This window comes from Dipodomys spectabilis, unplaced genomic scaffold, assembly GCF_019054845.1.
Source record: "Dipodomys spectabilis isolate Male_0828 unplaced genomic scaffold, ASM1905484v1 ptg000156l, whole genome shotgun sequence".
In the NCBI taxonomy this organism is placed as follows: Eukaryota; Metazoa; Chordata; class Mammalia; order Rodentia; family Heteromyidae; genus Dipodomys; species Dipodomys spectabilis.
The window spans coordinates 1,275,026-1,296,598 of NW_024870833.1; the positions used below are offsets into that span (position 1 = coordinate 1,275,026).

Here is a 21,573-nt window from a genome sequence, read left to right on the forward strand (position 1 = left end):
ATGATGAACAGTGAGAAAGGATGTCTTAATCTGTTTCCTGTTGTTATAAGAGAATACCAAGAATGGGTACTTTATTAAAAAAAATGCTATTTAGTGTTGGAGGCTAAAAGTTCAAGATCAGATAGCTGTTGCTTTAGCTTCTCATGAAAGTGCCCATAGCCACATCACATGGTAGATGGCACTACAGTGGTTGAACATGCACACGAAAGGATCATATGGCAAGACAGGAAGAGTTAGGCTTACTCTGTTATAACAACAAATTCTCTTTGAAAGTAATCAGAATTCCTAAGAACAACCTCAGCCTCTTCAGAAAGCCATGCCACCAATGACCTCTCACAAGATCCTACCTCTTAAAAATTCTACTACCTCAATATTTCTACACTGAGGACCGAGCCTGACCTTGCAAGACAAACCATATCCAAATCATACAGGCTAGCTATGAAAACAAAAGATGAAGACAAAAAGTCTTAGTCCAGAAAAAATAGAATAGATATCTCCATTAGAGGTGTTAAGTTCCTGGAGCCTACCACACAAGCTCACATTAATTTTGCTATCCTAGTACAAAATAGAGACCACCAAGGCTTACATCTTAAATAGGCCAACATTTAACTTCAGGTCCAATTATTTCTGTAAACAAAGATCATCTACATCGATTTAAATAGAAAATTTTTAAAAGCTAATATGGTACATAATTTGTTTTAAATATTTGTGTTAGCATAAAAGTACATTATGAAGGGATTTCATTATGATGTTTCCATACCCATAGTACACTTTGAACAAATTCACCACATTCCCATTGTCACCCTCCCTCCTTTCCACTTTTGTCAAGCAGTGTTTACTATGTTTCACACTGTGTGTATACACACACATATATATTCATGTGTGGTATATGTTATATCCTTCAGGAATCCTGAAAGGTGGTAAAGATCAATCATACTATAAAATTTAACTTAAAAGTCAGACTTCGAAGTTGAAATTAAAACAAAATGGTTTGTTTCATTTCTTTCTGAAAACATTTAGCTATTTTTTTTCAATTCCAATGCAAAAAAAAACCATAAAATGATAAAAGAGAGTTGATTTTCATAGTTGATACCAGCACCAGAATGCCAAAAGGAAAATTTTTTGCCTTTTATGTTTTACTACTCTGAGAATTGCACACAGTTATTTCAAAATCCAAAAAAAAAAATGGCAAAAAGGAAGAAGGATTACTCCCTTGTGCTGTTTCATGGGTCCATGCTTTGATGGTTAATAGTTAATAGTTAAACTCTAGATCAGAGAGACCTTTTCTCATTTTTCTGGGTACTCTGAGATTCCTCAGAGTAGTAGTAGGTTAGTTAATGGAATAAACATCCTTATAACTCATAGCATTAATAACGAATATAGTGAGGGTAGGAGTGGGGAGAAATAAAAGACAGGGAACACTATGTTCTTAACACTGGGGAACTACTTCCATAGGTTAACCTGTTTACTTTTCTAAAAAACCTTGTAAAATCAGGATTATCACTACCATTTCACAGAAGACAAAACTGAGATTGGGGCCGTTTAGTAATGCATATTCAAGTTCATATCTTCAACCATTCTGGATGGTCATAGTTAGAGAAAATTCTAGAAAGTAGTGAATGGATTCCACACTACTCAACCACATAAAGAGAATAATCCCCACACAATCTTTGGATGACAGTCGAAGAAGGAGCTAAGCAAACAGGAGATATTTTGGCTTGAGACTATTTCTAATCATTTTGATGTTGGTTTTATTCTTTATTTTATTTTTCTGGTTGTGGGGCTTGAACTCTGGGCTGGGATGCTGTCCCTGCATCCTTCAACTCAAGGCTAGTGCTCTACCACTTGAGCCATGGTGCCACTTCCAGTTTTCTGGTGGTTTATTGGAGATTAGAGCCTGGGCTGGCTTTTAACCATGATCCTCAGATCTCAGCCTCCTGAGTAGCTAGGATTACAGGAAAGAGCCACTGGCACCTGTTTTTGTTTTTGTTTTCAAGTCCTGGGGCTTGAACTCAGGGCCTGGACAATGTCCTTGAGCTTCTTTGGCTCAAGGCTAGTGCTCTACCACTTGAGCCACAGTGCCACTTCCAGCTTTTTCTGTGTATGTGGTGCTGAGGAATCAAACCCAGGGCTTCATGCATGCTAGGCAAGCACTCTACCACTAAGCCACATTCCCAGCCTGGTCTTGTTTTATCTCCGTAACTCTCTCTGTGTGTCTTCCACCTGTGTGTACAATAATGCTGGCAACAAGCCACCAAGTTTTCACCAAATCAAGTGGCTTATATATAACTTCTACATGAGAATGCAAAGCTTCATATTCTGCATGAGTCTAGATAAAGCCCAAGTATAAATCTCTGCTTCAGGCTGAGTTTGCTGAGGTTTGCCTCTAGGCTGTATATTCAGTTTAGATTATCTCTAAATACATTGAGATTTGAGGCTCTCAGGCTGAAGGATCAGAAGACACCTTGGGCATGTACTCATGACAGGTTGCCAGAGCATAAGAGGACAAGCCTCTGTTCATGCCTGCTAAAAATCGTGTCTGCGAAAACAAATCACATTGGCAAGCCAAGGAAAGGACTGAAGCACATTGTGCTCACCATTAGACTATGGCTAAGGTAAACATGTTTAATGTAATTCTTTAACAGTGGAATAAAGAATTAGGACCTACACTCAATTCTATCCTCTCTTTGCTTTAATTGTTATCATGTCATTAGCTCTCCCTCACTCTTCCCATCTTGCTTTCTAAATGGAGGTATAGCTCATCTATAGTCATTTGGTTTTTAATATCTGAGTTGCTCCCTACTGTCTCAGGTTTCCAATATTACTTTCCTTGAAATTTCCCTTGTGCCTAATACAATAGCGTTCACACAGAGAGCACTCAGCAAATGGTGTTGACTGCCTGCCGTCTTTAAACGCACATCTGGAGAGACACTAAAGGCAGCTGGCAATATTGCACTGACTTGTTAGTAACCTGACTTAACCCAGACAGCCCAAAGACTGTAACTACCATTACCTGGAGAAAACTTCTCTGGAAATGAAGTCAGCCAATTCTATTCAAATTTATTCAGAAATTTCAGGAGCATAAATTAGGGCACAGCTCTATTTTATACAGATATTATCTGCTTATATCTGACCTGATAAGGCTTGATTTTTTTTCTTCCTCACAGTAGGGTTCTTTTCCATAAGTTCCTTTGAAGGAGTCTTTCATTCATAAGTAATAGCATTCAATATTGTTTATTACACCATAGAAGGAGGCAGCCAGCAACATTGGACCTTAGATATGACCTTATCTGTACAATTGAGTCACCATGCTAAATAGTTTAGCATGAACTGTTGACTTCCCAGACCAAATGCAAGTCTGACACTCAAAATGACTTGGCAGTCTACTGACAAACTCATGGTATGGTATTCTGTTCGCCATGTGTGATGGTCTCAGACCTCAACATTATCCGTCTGACAGCTCATAGAATATTTACAGGTTGTTATTCGTGAGGAATTTTAGTTAGCCATAAAGATTTTCACAGCTATGTCAGACATTAGAGGTCTCATTCATCACTCTCGTGACCTTCCCCTCTGGAATGTAGTCCATCTGTCTCTGCTGTTGAAATCTTTATGGGAAATCTGCCCATCTCTGAAAGTTTAGTAAGTGATCTTCAAGTCTTCATTGAATATTTACTTTTGATATATGATGCAGACATAGAAAGCACTATTCTTATTTTAATGTAATGTTTTGAAAGTGTTAAATTTAACCCAGCCTTTTAGATAAATGACAGAAAAGTTACACTTTCTACAGGAACTATATGGCTCACATCAAAAGAAAACAGAAATCATAGAGAGCAATTGCACTGGGGAAAATGATGCAGATATATTCAGCTTCAGTAACTACATGAAGACTTTACGACTATATTGTAGTCTTGATTTTGACTGCAGGAAGCTACAAAGAAAGAAATGTTTGTCAGGGAATTTAACATCATAAAGAAAAACCCTAAGTATATTCATGAGTTGAATAGACTGGTATGCAGGGCAGGGGTGAGGGTTGAGCAACCCTTGTTATCTCTCTCCACATTTTTTCTCTCTTCAAACTCAAATGCTTAAGCAGGACCTATTCCTGCTACTTCTCTATGCTGTCCTTCCTTTAGCCTCTGGGATCTGGATCAGCTTTGACAACTATTAAGAAATTGTCCTGTTGAGGTCACCAATGCTCATGAAATCAAATGCATTCTTTAAAAAAACAAAACTCCTAGAGAGACACCATCAGTCCTTTAGAATTATAGCTGTTCATACCTCACCCTACACCTAGGTTGGCCTTGTGACTTGCCCACCACCATGTGGGAGCCTTCCTCGGGATATACTTCCCTTTGCTCTTTCCAGTATTAGACAATGTACCTGATCTTTTATCTTTACTTTCACAGCTTTATTGAGGTCTAACGTATACAAAAACTATTCATATGAATGTATATAATTAATGATTTTAAGCATATGTATAATCTCGTGATGCTATCACCACAAACAAGATAAAGGTAATAAACCTATCTACTGCCCAGTGATTTCTATATCCCTTTCCTTTTGTGTGTTTGCAGAGAAGTTAGAGTGGGGGTGTTAGAGTGGGGGTGTGGTAAGAATACTTAATATGAGATTGACCCTCTTAAAAGTTTAAGTGCACAACAATGTATTACTAACTCTAAACACTGTCTCATATAGCCTATCTCGATAACTCATTCATCTCATACAATTGAAATGCTGTGCCCATTGAGCAATAACTCCTCATTTCCTCCCACACTTATACACTGGCAACCATTTTTCTGCTTCCACAAGCTATTTCTAGATATCTTCTGTAAGTGGAACCATATAATATTAATCATTTTGTGACTAACTTTATTTACTTAGAATGTTTTCAGAATTGATCCATATTACCAAAAATGATAGGACTTAGCTGGGTGCTGGAGGTTCATGCCTGTAATCCTAAATACTCAGAAGACTGATCTCTGTGGATCACAGTTTTAAACTAAATCCAAGAAGACAAATCCAAGAGACTCTTTTTTTAATATATCTTTTTTATTGTAAAGATACTAAGCTGGGCACCAGTAGCTCACACCTATAATCCTAACTACTCAGGAGGCTGACATCTGAGGATCGCAGTTCAAAGCCAGCCCAGGCAGGAAAGTCTATGAGACTCTTAACTCCAATAAACCACTAGAAAACCAGAAGTGGTGCTGTGGCTCAAACGATAGAGCGCTCTCCTTGAGCTGAAGAGTGCAGGGACAGTGCCCAAGCCCAGAGTTCAAGCCCCACAACCGACCAAAAAAAAAAAAAAAAAAGATACTATACAGAGGGGTTACAGTCACATGACCAAGGTACTGAGTCCATTTCCTATCAAGCATTGTTACCCCCTCCTTAGTTTTTCCCCTACCATCCCTTCCCTCCCCACCTCCCCAACTCCTACCCCCCGCTCAAAGTTGTAAACTTCATTTTCAACATAGTGTCTTGTACATCTTGCTATTACAATGGGTCATTCTATATCCTTATTTCAGCATTTTGTTCTTTCCCTTCCATTTCCTAAATTAGAAAAATGTATATACAAGATGCAGTACACTGGAATCAAATACAGTGACAACAAGGGTTATACCAAGGGGGAAGAACATACAAAGAAACAAAAAAAAATCACATATTACATGAAATGGAAAGACGGAAAAAAATTAAGTGAAGTAAGCCAGACCCAAAGAAGCATAGGTCCCATGGTTTCCCTTATCTTCAATAACTAGTATATGTCTAGGACAAGCAGAAGAGGTCAAAAACTATGTACATATGACCACATAAGCTGATACTAAGAAAAATGAATCCCAAGATAGGGACACAGAAGATTTTATCTTTCTTGCTGTTCCAAGAGACTCTTATCTCCAATTAAGCAGCAAAAAGCCATAACTGAAGGTATGGCTCAACCTTCAGTGAAAAAAAGTAAGCAAGATCATGAAGCCCTGAGTTCAAGCCCCAGTAGTAACACAAAAATAACATAAGTAGGGCTTCATTATTTTTAAATTCTGAATGGTATTCTGTTTTATAAAAATGTGCTATCTGTGTAGAATTCAATTTTCCTTTCTTTAAAAAAGTCCAGACATTTTCAAAACTTAAGCTATAATTCTAATACTTTGGATCTTGTTGCTCCATTGAGTTTTGGTGAAGACTCACCTTCCAAATAATTCAGTATTAATATATTATTAATCTGAAATCTACCTGTCAGCATATTTTTCTGTCAATGAGACCCAATAGCCTAGTGAATAAACCTGAAAAATAAAAAAATCATCTGTGCATTCTCACTACCCTATACACCACATTCACTTAGTATTAATCTGTCTGTTCTACTCTCCTGTCTCTAATCTATGTATATATTACCATCATGATAATTCTTTCATTAGAAAATAGTTGGTATGGCTGGGAAGGTGGCTCAGTGGTAGAGTGCTTGCCATGCATGCATGAGGTCCTGGGTTCAATTCCTCAGCATCACATAAGCAGAAAACAAAAACGCAAGTGGTGCTGTGGCTCAAGTGGTAGAGTGCTAGCCTTGAGCTGAAGAGCTGAGGGAGGACAGCAGCCAGGCCCAGAGTTCAGGCCCCACAACTGGCAAAAAAAAAAAAAAAAAAAAAAGAAGAGTTGGTGGCCTTCTAAAATCAGTATATTAATTATCTCATAATTCCTATTGAATAGCATTTATTGGACAGATGTCATTAATCAAAGAAGATACACAGAGAGAAGAACCATAAGATTAGGCAGTTAGATAGTATTCAAAGGCATTGCTCATTGCCATATTTTATACTACGTGGCACATTAATAACAGTTAGGAATGAATTTAAGGACTAAAGACAAATACTGCCCAACTGAAGCAGGGAGATTGATCCCATAATTGCCATCAGTCCGACAATGGCTCATAGGTGTGTGTTACAAGCATTATTTTGTATAGCAATTAACATTTCACAAAGCAATCTTATATTGATTTTAGCATTTTATCCTGACAATGAGGGAGATATAATTATTCCCATTTTGCACATAAGGAAAATATGACTCAAGAAGAAAAAGTAAACTTAAGTAAACTTAAGCCAAGACTCAAATCTAGTTCTTCTGAATTTATCTATGTTCCATGTGAAATTGAGTTGGCTTTGAATAAGAAAGCCAATGATGTGCTGAATACCTTTCTGAATTCAGAGTTTGCAATATGTCAGAAACAGAGAGTAGGAAAGGCTTATTCTCTAATAATGCACTGCATCAAGTGCTATATCTAATATGCCTTGAAAACTATACCAACAAAATACCATAGGTATACAGAAAATTGATTTTTGTCTTTCCATATGAATCAGTGAAGAGTTCTGTTGACAGAAGTATAATTGATATAAAATGCCTTTAAAATTGTTCATGGCTTTTAATCAAATGAATATACTGCTAGGAATTTTGCTGAAAAAATTAACAAAAGTATGTGAACAGGTTTACCTTCCAAGATGGGCATTGTGGCCTTAACTAATATAAGTTAAAAACTGGAAAAGAAGCAATCTCTTTATTAGATTATGGTAGGTCACATTAATGGAATATTGTTCAGCCATTAAAAATATACTGGAACCCAACAAACCTCCTCTTAAACATTTGCCTTAGAGAAATGAAACTTTATGTTTACACAAAAATCAGTGCATGCCAAACTGGAAGTATGGCTCAATTAGTAGAGTTCCATCCAGGAGCAGAAAAGGCCTATACACAAACATTAATAACCAATTCTATTGACGAATCCACAATGTGAAAAGAGGCCTAAATGTCATTCAACAGTTGAATTGTTAAACAAGCTATTAGAGTACTATTAAGCAATTATTAGGAACATATATTTTTTGGGGGGGTGGTCCGGTCGTGGGGCCTGAACTCTGGGCCTGGACCCTGTCCCTCAGCTCTTCAGCTCAAGGCTTGTGCTCTACCACTTGAGCCACAATGCCACTTCTGGCTTTTTTCTTTTTGCTTATGTGGTGCTGAGGAATTGAACCCAGGGACTCATGCATGCAAGGCAAGCACTCTACCACTGAGCCACCTTCCCAGCCCCATAAGGAACATTTATTGATGAACATAGAGATATATGTGAAACTCAGATGCATTGTGCCAAGTGAAAGGAACCAACTCAGTAAATCTGAGATTTTATCACACTACTGAGGATACAATTTATAACTATGGAAAGAAAAACATGAATAAGTGGGTGAAGCATTATTCTAAAGAAGCAAAGACTGGAAATAACAGAGGAAACTGTGTCTGTCCATGAGGATGGGGTTAAGAAGCATTGGGGTGGTGGGATTAGGGAAAGAGGTAAGGTGAGGTTGTCAGGATGTAAGGGCCTTGGATACCAAGAGAAGGAAATTTAAAATTAGTATATATAGAGAGTATCTATGAAAGGTTTTTGAATAAGGGACAACCATATGAACTGAATAGTACTTTGAAGAAATTAACATATGAGGCTACAGTATACTAGCTGTGGAGCTAGGAAGAACCCACCAAAAATCTGAGACTATTGCAATAGCAGGAGGACAAGAGTGTCTCTACTTTGCCCTCTTCATCTTCCACATCCACTCTCCTCACTTCCCTGGGTTGCTCTGGGTCTTGGAACTCTTGACCAGAGTTCATGGATGAAATCCTGGACTCTTTTACCTTCAGGTTGAGTTCAGCCACTGAAGCACCTTAGTAGGAAACAGTAGGAAACCAGAGAATGAAGACAACATGCTTATTTCCTGAGTCCATCACTGCCTGAGGCTACAAGACATCCTGTCACATGACCATCTCGGGGCACATGCAGAATGGCTCTCTGTTTTTAATATTATCTCTTGTGATTTCCCTACGCTCTGCACTCACTTGAAAACAGCTCTTTTATTAAACTCTCCTCACCTAATTTCAATGTGCCATATGTTTCCTGCCAGGCCCCTGACTAATAATAATCCCATTATAATATATGCTCTTCTAAACCTGAAGGTGCATGTGTACTGGGGCTTAAACTCAGGCCCTTGTAGTCTCCCTGGAATTTTTTTTTTTTTTTGGGGTCCAGTCATGGGGCCTGAACTCTGGGCCTGGGCGCTGTCCCTCAGCTCTTCAGCTCAAGGCTAGCACTCTACCAGTAGAGCCACAGTGCCACTTCCGGCTTTTTTCTTTTTGCTAATGTGGTGCTGAGGAATCGAACCCAGGGCCTCATGCATGCAAGGCAAGCGCTCTACCACTGAGCCACCTTCCCAGCCCCTCCCTGGAATTTTTTTGACTCAAGGATAACACTACAACTTGAGCCATGGCTCCACTTTTACCTTGGAGATAAGAGTCTCCCAGATTTGTCTGCCTGGGCTTACTTTGATCTAAGACGGTCAGATGTCAGCCTCCTGAGTAGCTAAGATTACAAGCGTGAGCCACTGCCACCTGGTTCTAAAAACCAAGTATCTTTGAAATAATGAAGTCTTTAATGGCCTGGGATATGGTAGAGTCTCCTTACAACACCATACTTTCCTCTATCTCACCCTTGACTGCAATACCTCAAATGGGGCTGGGCATATCATGTGTATTCAGTAAGTACCAGTTGGTTGATTTTAATGCTGGAATCGATGTGCTTATTTAAAAATACTTAAAGATTAAAACTAAGCATAAAGAGCAAGAAGCTGTTTCTTTATTATTTACTGCAAAATCACCAGCCCTTTGTCCAGTGCTCACTGTATAAGAAGTATTTCTGCACAATAGATGGCTAGCGTTAGGTTTGTTTTGTTTCTCCAGGAATTGGGACTCTATTTTTGTCTTTACCAGATAAAAAGAAATCTTACCTCTTTTGCAACTAACTTCTCCGAATTGTGCAGTTGATTTATTTTGGACTTTTAGAACAGAACCAATAGTGGAAATTACAGATTATAGCAAGGTAGATTTTCTACCAATCCAAAAGGAAGCTCTTTCTAATCAGCAGGAAAGCTTTTGGAAATTCAAAGGAGCTCTTTCACAGTGTAGTAGCAATAAAGTTGTTCAAGCAGCTCCTGATAGCAATGATATAGAGGGTGAATGAAAAGTCAGAAATAGTAGCCTAGCATTGGTGGCTTATGCCTGTGATCCTATCTACTCAGGAGGCTGAGATCTGAGGATCAGGTTTGAAGCCAGCCAGTCTCCAATAAACTACCCCCCCAAAAAAGCCAGACAAAGAGCTGTGGCTCAAGTAGCAGACTGCTAACCTTGAGCAAAAGCTCAGGGACAGCACCCAGGCCTTGAGGTCAAGCTCCAGGACTTCATTTTGTGGCACAAACTAAAGTTAGTATCTATGTCTTACTGATTTAGGACTTTAACCATGTTGTTTCATGTAACCTTACTGACTTTATTATGTGCAAAATGAAAATAATACCTAAAGCACAGTATGTCATGACCATCAAACCCATTCATTTGCCATGTTCCAGACACCTAAGAGATTTTCAGTTGCTTCTTATTCCTTCTGCAACACCCACTTCCTCTAGATCAAGCATTCTCAATTGGGATGAAATTTTCCCAAGTAGCAAATATTGGTTGCTGGAGAAATAAAAAAATGTTATCTTTATGTGTAAAGCACAAATAGCATACAATGTTAAAGAGACATATAGTGTATATTTGTAGTATTAAAAATTCATGATGGGCTAGGGTGAGTAGACAAAATGTTCAAACATTTCCTGGAGTTGGGATGGGGACATATTGAAAGTAGGTTAAAAAACATTGCGTGCTACATCAATGTAAGATCTATCCATAAAGACATAACTAGAATATTCACCCTTCTGATGAGCCAACTACCAGTGATTAATAAATCTTTCCCTAAAATAATGAGTCTTTCTGTTTCTTTCTCTCCTCCCCCTCTCCCTTTCCTTCCCTTCATGGGTGTGTGTGTGTGTGTGTGTGTGTGTGTGTGTGTGTGTGTGTGTGTGTGTGTGTGTGTTTGGTAGTGCTGATGATTGAATCTATGGTCTCATGAAAGTTAGTGTGTGTGTGTGTGTGTGTGTGTGTGTGTGTGTGTGTTTGGTAGTGCTGATGATTGAATCTATGGTCTCATGAAAGTTAGGCAAGTGTTCTACCACTAAGCCACATGCTCATCCCTACCATGTCTCTCTCTGAACCCTAGAAGTCATTTCCTATTTTATCACATTTCATCTCATTTCCTCACTTTTTGACCCAATGATGTAATAATCTAAAAGTCCCAGTCCACCAAATATGAGAACAGTAGAAAGAATAATAAATATATATTTGAATTAGAATCCTAGAGAGGACTGTTTTGGTATGGTTTAAATAAAATTAGCATTCCTTTTTAATTTTCTGGTTATGCCTCTGTGTAGATTAAAATATGGCTTACCACCGGGGTGCATCACTTGACACATTCTGTTCATCATGCATTAAGAAATGGTTGAAATCACAGCTTCTCAATAGTGTGGCCCACAATTGTGCCCCAAACCACCTTGGGCACAATATTGAATCCTGTCACCTTGAAGGAGGAAAATCATTTGATGGCATATTGCTGCTTTTTCTTGCTCTTACTAACATACTGTATCTGTAAGGCAAGAGGAAATTCAGAGGTTGACTTTGGAATAAATAACTTCATGTGTAGTTTACTGTTTAAATTCAGTAGACAATACCCTATGGTGGTGGTGCTGGATGATAATGAAGAATTTTTACCCTGGAGAATGTGAATCACAAAGCTGAGCTGGAATTACACGTAGTGGTTGTAGAAACATCTGTATAAGAAAATACCAAAGGACAGCCTGGTGTCATATAAAAACTATTTGCCAATAAATCTACTTTTGATGGGCTACTAAAAATGGACACATCAGGCATAAAAGATATGTGTGTCTATTACATTGGCTGGCTTTGTGAAGGATGACAAGCTTCCACTGGTGCACTGAGATAAGGAACAGCTGCTGTTAGCATAGGCACTATTGCAAGAAATGAAATGATAATTCTGGGAACACTCTTAGGAAAGTTTCTACATATCTGACTAACGTTTGAACAGATATAAGACCAGCATCATCTAGCAGCCTCAAAGAAACTTACCTACAGCCCTTTAACAATCTCTTATGAGGAAGCACTGACTGAATCCAACCCCCAGGAACTATCATCCAATTGTGTGTTGTTTGTGAAGCAAGTAGTTCTGTACAGTGTATGTGCATGTGACAGTGATGGGGCAGAGAAGGAATGAGCAGCATAGGTTGTTATTTTTCTTTTACTCCTTGCATCAAGGACATTGTGTGTGTGTGTGTGTGTGTGTGTGTGTGTGTGTGTGTGTGTGTGTGTGTGTGTGTGTGTGTGTGTGTGTGTGTGTGTGTGTGTGTGTGTGTGTCCTAGTCCTGGGGCTTGAACTTGAGGACTGGGCACTGTCCCTGAGCTTTTGTGCTCTACCACTTGAGCCACAGCTCCATTTCTGTTTTTTTAGTTGTTAATTAGAGATAAGAGTCTCATTGACTTTCCTGCCCCAGCTGGTTTCAAATCATGATCCTCAGATCTCAGTCTCCTGAGTAGCTAGGATTACAGGTGTGAGGCACCAGCACCTGGCTAAGGATATTTTTAAGTATGAAATCTCATGGTTTCAAATGACAATTGCAAAGCAGTTGCTTATGTACATCTATAAACTGTGAACCAAAGGAGAAAAATACTTGTTAAGGAAGAAAACCTTACTGAATCTCACTATTAGACCAATTTCATAGCTATACAGATAAAAAAAAGATTTCCTTCTTCAAGAAAAAAAGATTAACAATGCAGAGTACCAAGCTTAAAGGTTCTTGTAGGTCTGGGACTTGTAATGTTTTGAAAATTTCTTTTTAAATTTCAACCACTCAGGTCAAGCATATTCTCATAATTCCTCTGGTATGTAATTGGGGGAATCTTTCTTTATACTTAACAATGCAAAGTCAACTATAGATTATAGGTGTTTGTATATATACACACATATCTATGTACATATATATACACATATCCATGCATGTGCACATACTTACACATATACTCAAATGTACATGTGTGTATGCGTCTATGTGTGTATTTAATTACCATTCATTAGCTCAGTCAGGTACCATAGATGTTTCTACTGTCTACAAAGGTTTGGCTGCTGGCTACAAAGGTTTGGACCAAATGCTTTCTGGAGCTTCTTTCTTCCTTTTCTAATACTGTGATTTTTTTTTAAGAAAAGGCTACACTGAGCAGTGAAAGGTTAACATTTCTGGCTCTCCACTATGCTTCCTGCCAAAGAAGGCTTGGGTTTTTCTAATTCCCTAACATCAGACTAACCAGTGGATCAGGGAGTCCTTCTCAGATTCTTAAATTAGGTCTTGCTCAGTCTGTCAATGAATCAGGACAGAAGGGCTTTATCTTAAAGACAAGTAAAGGCAAGAAAAGAGTTGGAGACTAAGGAAGGAAGGATAGTTGGAGAAGAAGGGAAGGAAAAGGAAGAAAAAAATGGAATGGACAAAGAAAGAGAAATTGAAGGCCAAGGACCACTTCAAACTGCAGCTATTGTCTTCTTTCTCTGTATTAAGGATTTCTATCTGCCAAAATGAAAAAAATGTAATTAGCAGCTACAAGTACAAGTGCATTTCTTACGTCATTTAAATGACCTATCTCTAAGGTATAAAGTATCATGTCAGGTTAAAGGTTGGGTGATTTGATCCCTCTATTACTCTATATAAAACAAAGAATCTGGAGTTTCATTACCCTTAAATTGTCTGGCAGTGGATGAAGTTAACTTTTATTTGAAGCTATTCTTTCATATTATTCAGTGTAGTCAAGGATGTATTAGCTTTGACGTTTTCTTGCATCTCAATCTACTATGCAGTGAAGTTACTGTTTGATTGACTCAGAAGGGAGCTTTTCAGGAGACTAAGAAATGGTGGGTATCAGCAGCATTTCAAATTATTGGGGAGAATGAACATTCAGAAAAGAATGAATACACATAAAATTGCTACGTATTAATATGAATGTCTCTTTTATTTCTTTATCTGATGATATTCTGTGTTTCTTTTCTTATTTTCGCTATGTGGAGGATCAAACTGAGGGTCTACATTTCTTAAAATTCCCATGTCCTGAAACTATATTCAGGAGGAAGATTTTATTGATCAGGAAATGTAACCATGATTATTTCATTTTAACGAAGGAAAACAATTCCAGCCAAACAGTATCTGAAAGCTATTTTCAGAACTTCAGCCTTCGTAAACAAACAAAACTCTACAATGTAAGCACTCAAAAAAGTTTAACAGCAAGCTATAATGAAACATATCTGCAATCCCAGGTATTTGTTAAGTAGAATCAGGAGCGTCATGAATTTGAGACCACCTAGGCTACATCAGAAGACCACTGCCTTAAGAAAAAAAGGAAACAGATTGATTTGACTGATACAAAATAAAGTCATTATAAAATGAATTCCAAAGCTGTATTATACATCTATAGATGAGCATATATGTAACAGAGTATATAAAAAGTTTTGTTAGCCAGGCACCAGTGCTTCACACCTATACTCCTAGCTACACAGGAGGCTGAGATCTGAGGATGACAGTTCAAAGCCAGCACAGGCAGGAAAGTCCATGAGACTCTTATCTCTAATTAACCACCAGAAAAATGCAAGTGGCCCTGTGGCTCAAAGTGGTAGAACTCTAGCCTTGAGCACAAAAGCTCAAGGATAGCACCCAGGCTTTGAGTTCAAGCCCCATGACAGACTGAAACAAAAACACAGGCTGACCCACTTCAGCAATGATAATCACAAGACAGTATATTGGAAATGAACTTTACAACTTGGGTGGGGGGAGAGAGGAGGAGTGAGGGAGGTGGGGGAAAGAAGGGATAGTGGGAGAACAACAAAGGAGAAGGTAACAATGCTCAACAAGAAATGTACTCATTACCTTACAAGAAATGTATTCATTACCTTACTCATGTAACTATAACCCCCTGTATAGCATCTTTACAATAAAATAAAATTTTTAAAAAAGTTTGCCATAAAAAGAGAAAGTAACCTCACATTAAGAGCTCAGGGACCAGCACCTAGTCCCAGAGTTCAAGCCCCACAACCAAAAGAAAAAAAATTTATACTCTAATATCACACACCATTCCATTGTCTCTGATTACCTCTTCTAACAATATCAAGCTAGTCAACTGACATTTTGAAGCACCAATTATACATGCGATTGGTAAAGGAATTCGGATCATCACTAAACCTAACAAAAGCAAGTATCCCAGAGTTGAAAGCATGGAACTCTAGCTTTAATAACTTAGAAAGTAAACAATCACAGAAGGATGTTCCACCTGCTAAACTAATAAAGCCTAGTCAATCAAATAGTAAAAGGTATTAAGAAGCAACCAGAAATGTTATAAGAAAAATGCCTGGTGGAGACACACAAGAGAAACCCCATCAGTCTATTCATTCAATTTCTTATCTGTTCTATAGGTTTAGCAGTGGAAAGATTCCCCCAACCTTTGCATTTATCTTTGTGCCTGAATGAGTTCAATTTCACTTAGATTAGGACAGAAATTTCAGAACAGCAGGTTAATCCATCCTGTCTTCATGGGCAACTGAGCAAACAGCCCAATATCAGTGTAAAATTGTAATTCTGGAGATTAATGTTGTCTTTCCTGTTTGCAGTGAATTTGACCTCCTTGCCTTTTTTTTCTATCCTTTTTCAGCTTCTGTCCAGGGTCCCTGGGAGAGAGCCATCTCACCAAACAAAGTGCCCTACTATATCAAGTAAGTCAGAAGAAATGCATTCTTAAAGGAGCCTTTATTGTGTCTAAACTGTATGTTCACAAATGAATTTATTTTTAAGACACAGCATTAGCCTCACCTATAATACCTATTTCTTTCTTCCCCCAAGGAAGCTTGGATCATAAACTCATACTAAAATTAGCACTGTAAATTTGCTGATGCAATAAGGAACTGCTTTTAAGAAAAAAAATCATATAATTCAGTATCTATGGTATGGGAGAGGGGGGAGCAGACTCTTCACAATAGAACAAAAAGCTCCAGATACCATTATGGAGAGTGGGAACGAAGCCTTGCCTGAAAAATAAGTACATTTATTTAGGGATTTTTCTGCATTTCTACTTCAGAAAAGAAAAAGTTAGAAGATCTCTCCATGTATAGGTACACAAATGGTTTGAGGTGAATGAATACATCTCACATCCCAAAGGCAGGCAACAGCAGTCCAGGATTTGTGGAGTCCAGATATTCGCCCCTGATATGTGGTAGTCAGCGTTTGTTACCTACTAACAACCTCAGAGGGCTACTCTTTTCTGGGATCATTTGTGCCAGTCAAAGGAAGGATGCTGTGTGAAATACAAATTATGATGCATTGAGTTGACATGGAAAAAAAGAGGAGAAAGGATATTGAGCCATTATGATATCTTAACAGTCCCTCATCAATCATACAAGAGAGTCTAACTTAAATTTAACTTTGAATTGGCTTTGCCAATAACAATTAGAATTAATTGCAATCATACAGCAGTTTGAAATACCAGCTGAAGTCTTTGAACTTGCTTTGGCCATGAGATTGACTACAAATACTAGATGTGTTCCTTTTTTTTCAGCCTGCCATCTTTTATAGAGTCTGTTTTTATTTTTCCACTGCCCATTAATTCTTCATAATTTACTTCTAAAGTAATAACAGCAGTCCTAGATCTCCATTACTACAACTCTCAAGAAATTTGATTTCATGTCTCTATTTTGTTAAGTCAGAAGAATGAGGATAGAGTCTCTTTTGGTGTTTTTTTTTTTTCAAGGAAAGACATATCCTTTAGGAAATGATTTACCTTTTATCTTATTAAATTTTTCCAGATGAGGTATCTCTTTCAAAAATGCTCCTATAATTTGCTTTCATCCTGCTTTTCAATTTTCCTACTTTTAAATTTAATTCTATTAGTTTTGTTATATTTAATTCACTTATTTCCTGACTCTAAATTACCTACTTTAAACATCTACTGAAATCTCATGTTTTATTAACTAATCTATTGATTTAGACATGTACTATATTGCTTTATTTCCACTGTGTTTTATGGCACCATTTATTCAAACTATTCAGAGTAATTCTCTACATCAGTCCCTTTGTCATTATAAATTTTCATTTTTGACTAAGATGTTTTAAACCTACTTTAACCTACTAATAAATCTCTCACTTATTTTATCCAATTCCTTTATGAGTTGAAATAAAAGCTCTCTTTTATTTTCTCCTTTTGTGAATGAGAGCTTAGGGCCACCTGAGAATGAAAGAGACCTTTAAGCCATTATTCTCCATATTACCAACTATTTGAAATCCATTCAGGGTCTCAAAAACCCCCATCTCTTATTTCACTGAGCTTTCCCTAAATATTTATCCTCTTCTCTCTCCTGTTACATCTAATACAGAAGATCACAGTATGTTGTTGTTGGGAAATAGAGAATAATTCAGTCTGAAAAAATTAAAGACCATTTTGAGCCTTGTGCCAGCGGCTCACTCCTGTTATCCTAGCTACTCAGGAGTCTGAGATCTGCAGATCGAGGTTTGAAGCCAGCTCTGGGCAGGAAAATCCATTGGATACTTATCTCCAATTAACCAGCAAAATGTCAGAAGTGGAGTTGTTGTTTAGGTGTAGAGTGCTAGCCTTGAACAGAAAAGGCTAAGCAAGAGCCTAAGGCCCTGGGTTCAAGTATCAATAAAGAAACAAACAAAAAGCTTCAGCTTCTAGTCCTGGTTCTGACATTATCTTATTATATGGTCTTGGACAAGTCATTAGCCCATATAAAACTTGGCTTCTCATTTACAAGATAGGGAGTTTGCTATTAGTTTAAATAATATATATCTGAGGTCCTTTCCAATACTCTGAATAAATGGCGTCATTTAATGGCCTTGTCCAAATTCAGAAACCTAAGATCTCAGCTTTTTCTCAATATTTTTTGCTTTTTAAATTGCTAATTAGTAGTATAATTTCTTATTGTTAAACAGGTTTTCTTCGAATGTTTAACTATAGATATGCTCTTTCAACTCACTATAATTTTTTCAGGTACCTGTTTCAAGGGCTCCAATCTTGCTTTATAATTCAGCACTATTCTTTTCCCTGGCTCAATAGTAAAAATACATAAAGCAATAGAAAGGAAAATATTCATATGAACGAACATCAAGATGGAGACCTTAAAAGTTTGTGAGGTGATCAGTTCCTCCAAATGAAAAATTCCCTAATTTCTCAATGATATCTCTGAAACTTTGTAGGAAACAATTAATGAAATTATGGATAATGAGATTTTTTCTAATATACCGTAAAGTGCTATATTAAGCTATAATATAGGGAGAATACGTATATACAAAATACACATTTGAGTTTGGGTTTTTTTTTTTGAAGTACTAGAATTTGAACTTGGGGCCTTGCACTGACTCGACAGGTGCTCTATCTCATGCACCACTACATCAACTGAATATATACATTTATTAAGCAAGTTATTAATGCCATATGTTTTTCATTACTACCCACTACTGTTGCCTAAAACATTGTATTTGAAGTATACTACTTGGATATGCAAGATTGAGTAGGCTTTATGCACTCCTAAATGCCATTCCTAATCTTAGATGTCTTATTGGTCTAAAAAACAATAATAAAATGAATTTACGATGACATTGCTTCGACCAGTCCCCATCTTTCCTCTTTCTTGTTTGTCTTGAGTTCAAATAAGTATTTTTCCACTGATTGCTGGCTGCAAAACCAGGTATTTTCTCTGGCTATTTTGTCAGTCAGAGGGCTTGAACTCTGGGCCTGGGCGCTGTCCCTCAGCTCTTCAACTTAAGGCTAACGCTCTACCATTTGAGCCACAGTGCCACTTCTGGATTTCTGGTGGCTAATTGGAAGTAAGGGTCTCACCAACTTTCCTGCCCAGGCTGGCTTTAAATGGTGACCCTCAGATCTCAGCCTCCTGGGTAGCTAGGATTACAGGCATGAGCCACCAGCACCTGGGCTCTGGCTATTTTTTTTTTTTAGTATATATTTTTTATTGTAAAGGTATTGTACAGAGGAGTTACCATTGCATGAGAAAGGTAATGAGTACATTTCATATCGAGCATTGTTACCCCTTCCTTTGTTTTTCCCTTACCATCCCTTCCCTCCCTACCTCCATTTTTTAATGCTTTAAAATTGTCCTTTTCAATGTGTGGTTAAACTAATTAAATAATAAGAGATTGAAATGCCAATAACACAAGTCCTAGTTTATTGTTGAGTGCTGCTTTCATCCTTGGGATTTTTAAGTCATTGACAGCATCTTTTGCTATAGATTGCCAATCAGGTAGTGTTTATGTCCATATCCTGACATAAGTTTTCATGATGCTATGAACCTCCATTTTGATATTTCAAAATACATGTTTATCTAGTTCATTAGTCCATGCATATATCATTCTTACAGTTTTCATGTTCCCTCTCCCTTGGGGCTTTCTTATTTCTGCCAGCATCTCTTTCAGGTTATTTGATTACAGTTTTCATTGCCACTGAAAAAATAATCACCTACAATGTTCAACCTGTTACAACTGCCTTTTCTACTCTCTGCCATTTTGTAGATTTTTGGCCTACTGTCAAACTCATGAAAATTTCAATATAATAGCCTTTAACCAGCTGCTGCATTCTGTTAGGATTTCTTTCACCTTTTTATGTTGCAAACTCCCATATGGGCCAACCGAACACAGCCAAGAGCTAGGACTCTCTTGCTTTCTTAATGAGTTAGAACATTATTCTTCTGTGTTCTGGACTGTCAGAAGAATTTAGGAGTTCCAAAGTTGTATGCAGGATGTTCCAACATAGATGTCATAATAAGAGCACAAGAAATATCACACTGAAAATGGCAAAAATGAAGCTTACTGGAATTGGTTTGGGAAGGGGGAGTAAGGACCACAGCAGAGGCATAGGGCAAGTCTGACTGAGGTATACTATATGTATACAGGGACATGTCAAAATGAAATCTCCATGTGTAACTAGTTGATGCCAGGAAAAAAAAGAAAGATCACAGTGAATCAGAAAACAGGGCAAATATCCCAGAACTCTTTCCAAGATAATAGCCTCAGTGGAGGTTTTGTCAGTTACCCTAGAAATTTTCATTTACATTAGAATGTATCGTGGCCATTTGTTGATGAGGTATTGGAAATCATTTGGCAGTGAGTTTATCCAATAGTGTCTTAAACTTTTGCCATTTGTCACCTTAGCCTGGTCTTACAAATAAGTCCCACAGATGGATTGGCTTCTATAGAAATCCAAGCATGTTTTAACTTCTCTTGATTTCGTATCCTTTAATCTCAAGCAATGGCCTCAATGAAATGCTTTGGAATTTAATGAATATATGTGTATTTGCTCAAAGTTAAATTTAATCACGTACTCCCCAACTATGCTTTTCATGTTCACCTCCCTGGTCTAACAAATTCCGATCCTTTTTAGTTTAATCTCTCAGTCTGTCCTTCAATGAAAGATAAGCTTTCCCCTTGATCATCTTAGTTGCTTTTTCCTGGATCTTTTCCACTTTGGTAATATGTTCCTTGGGATATCGTGATGCGAATGGCCCAAATATCCGCTATTAAGTTTGTTAGCATTGACTCTGGTCTCCACTCACCATGAAGAAAGCAAATGCTCTTCACTGTCTCCTCTTGGTGCAGAAATAGAGAAAACAATTGAGGTCATAACCTGTTCTACATATATTAGTTCTAGCTGAAGGTTAATTCTCTGCTACTTTATGGAATACAGGATTCATTGCTTGAACTCATGTTTTGCCAGCTGTCCCTTGGGAAGGATTTTAGTTTTAGACAAGCTGGTCCTTTTTTCACCAAGACACAATGGTTGCTAAGTATTGGGAGGAATGTACTAGTACAACTCAATAGTCAACCTGATGACTTCATCCACAGTAGTGCATTTTGTCAGCTTTTTTTATGTGCAGTGCTCAAAACACAACTCGTCCCAAGGAGTGTCTACCCTTGCCTACTCTCTATTTTGGATGTTATATATACATTACGATATATGAGTCTGATCTACCTTTCTCTCCACTATCAGCCCAGTCCTGTTTCTTTATCCATTTGCTTACAACGTTCAAGTGGTTCTTGCTTAGCAAATTCCAGTATAAAACTTCTGTGGCTGAGGTCAACTCTCACTTCAGTCAACATTTCTTATTGTCATTGCTGTGTCTGACAAAATTGCAGGCTTGACTTGACTCTTCAGTATTTCGACCTAACATTCCTATAGCTCTAGAAGTCTGAATATTTAATACTCTGGATATAATGGTCACTTTCTACCTAGACTTACCTTTTGGAATTGTTTTTTTCTCCTTTACCTGCTTGGTCTACATTCTGATTTAAATTCCCAGATTAGGCTCCAACGTCTAGAATGATATTTCCTAATTCCAATAAGCTTAGAATACTTTGCTACCTCTTTCTTATGCCATAATGCCTATATTATTGCCTTATGGACAATTTTTTAGATTTCAAATACTTCTCATGTTTACTTCTACTTCCTATTCCAGCTCCTTCTTGTGCCAGGAATTGCTCTAATTGAAGTTTTGGTTGGATGGTAGGTGGGTTTCTTTGAATTATTGTTTGCTGTATACAGAGGAGTCAGTGA

At 37.7% G+C, this 21,573-nt stretch overlaps 1 protein-coding gene across 4 annotated transcripts in view; it reads left to right on the forward strand.

Moving 5' to 3' along the window:
- The window catches only part of Dmd (dystrophin), a 1,242,252-nt gene that overhangs the window by 1,026,696 nt on the left and 193,983 nt on the right, over positions 1-21,573 (forward strand). For all 4 annotated transcript variants that reach the window (XM_042692421.1, XM_042692422.1, XM_042692423.1 and 1 more), the window contains one exon: positions 15,652-15,712. In XM_042692421.1, the coding sequence (XP_042548355.1) occupies positions 15,652-15,712 (61 nt within the window). The remainder of the gene's footprint in view (positions 1-15,651; positions 15,713-21,573) is intronic.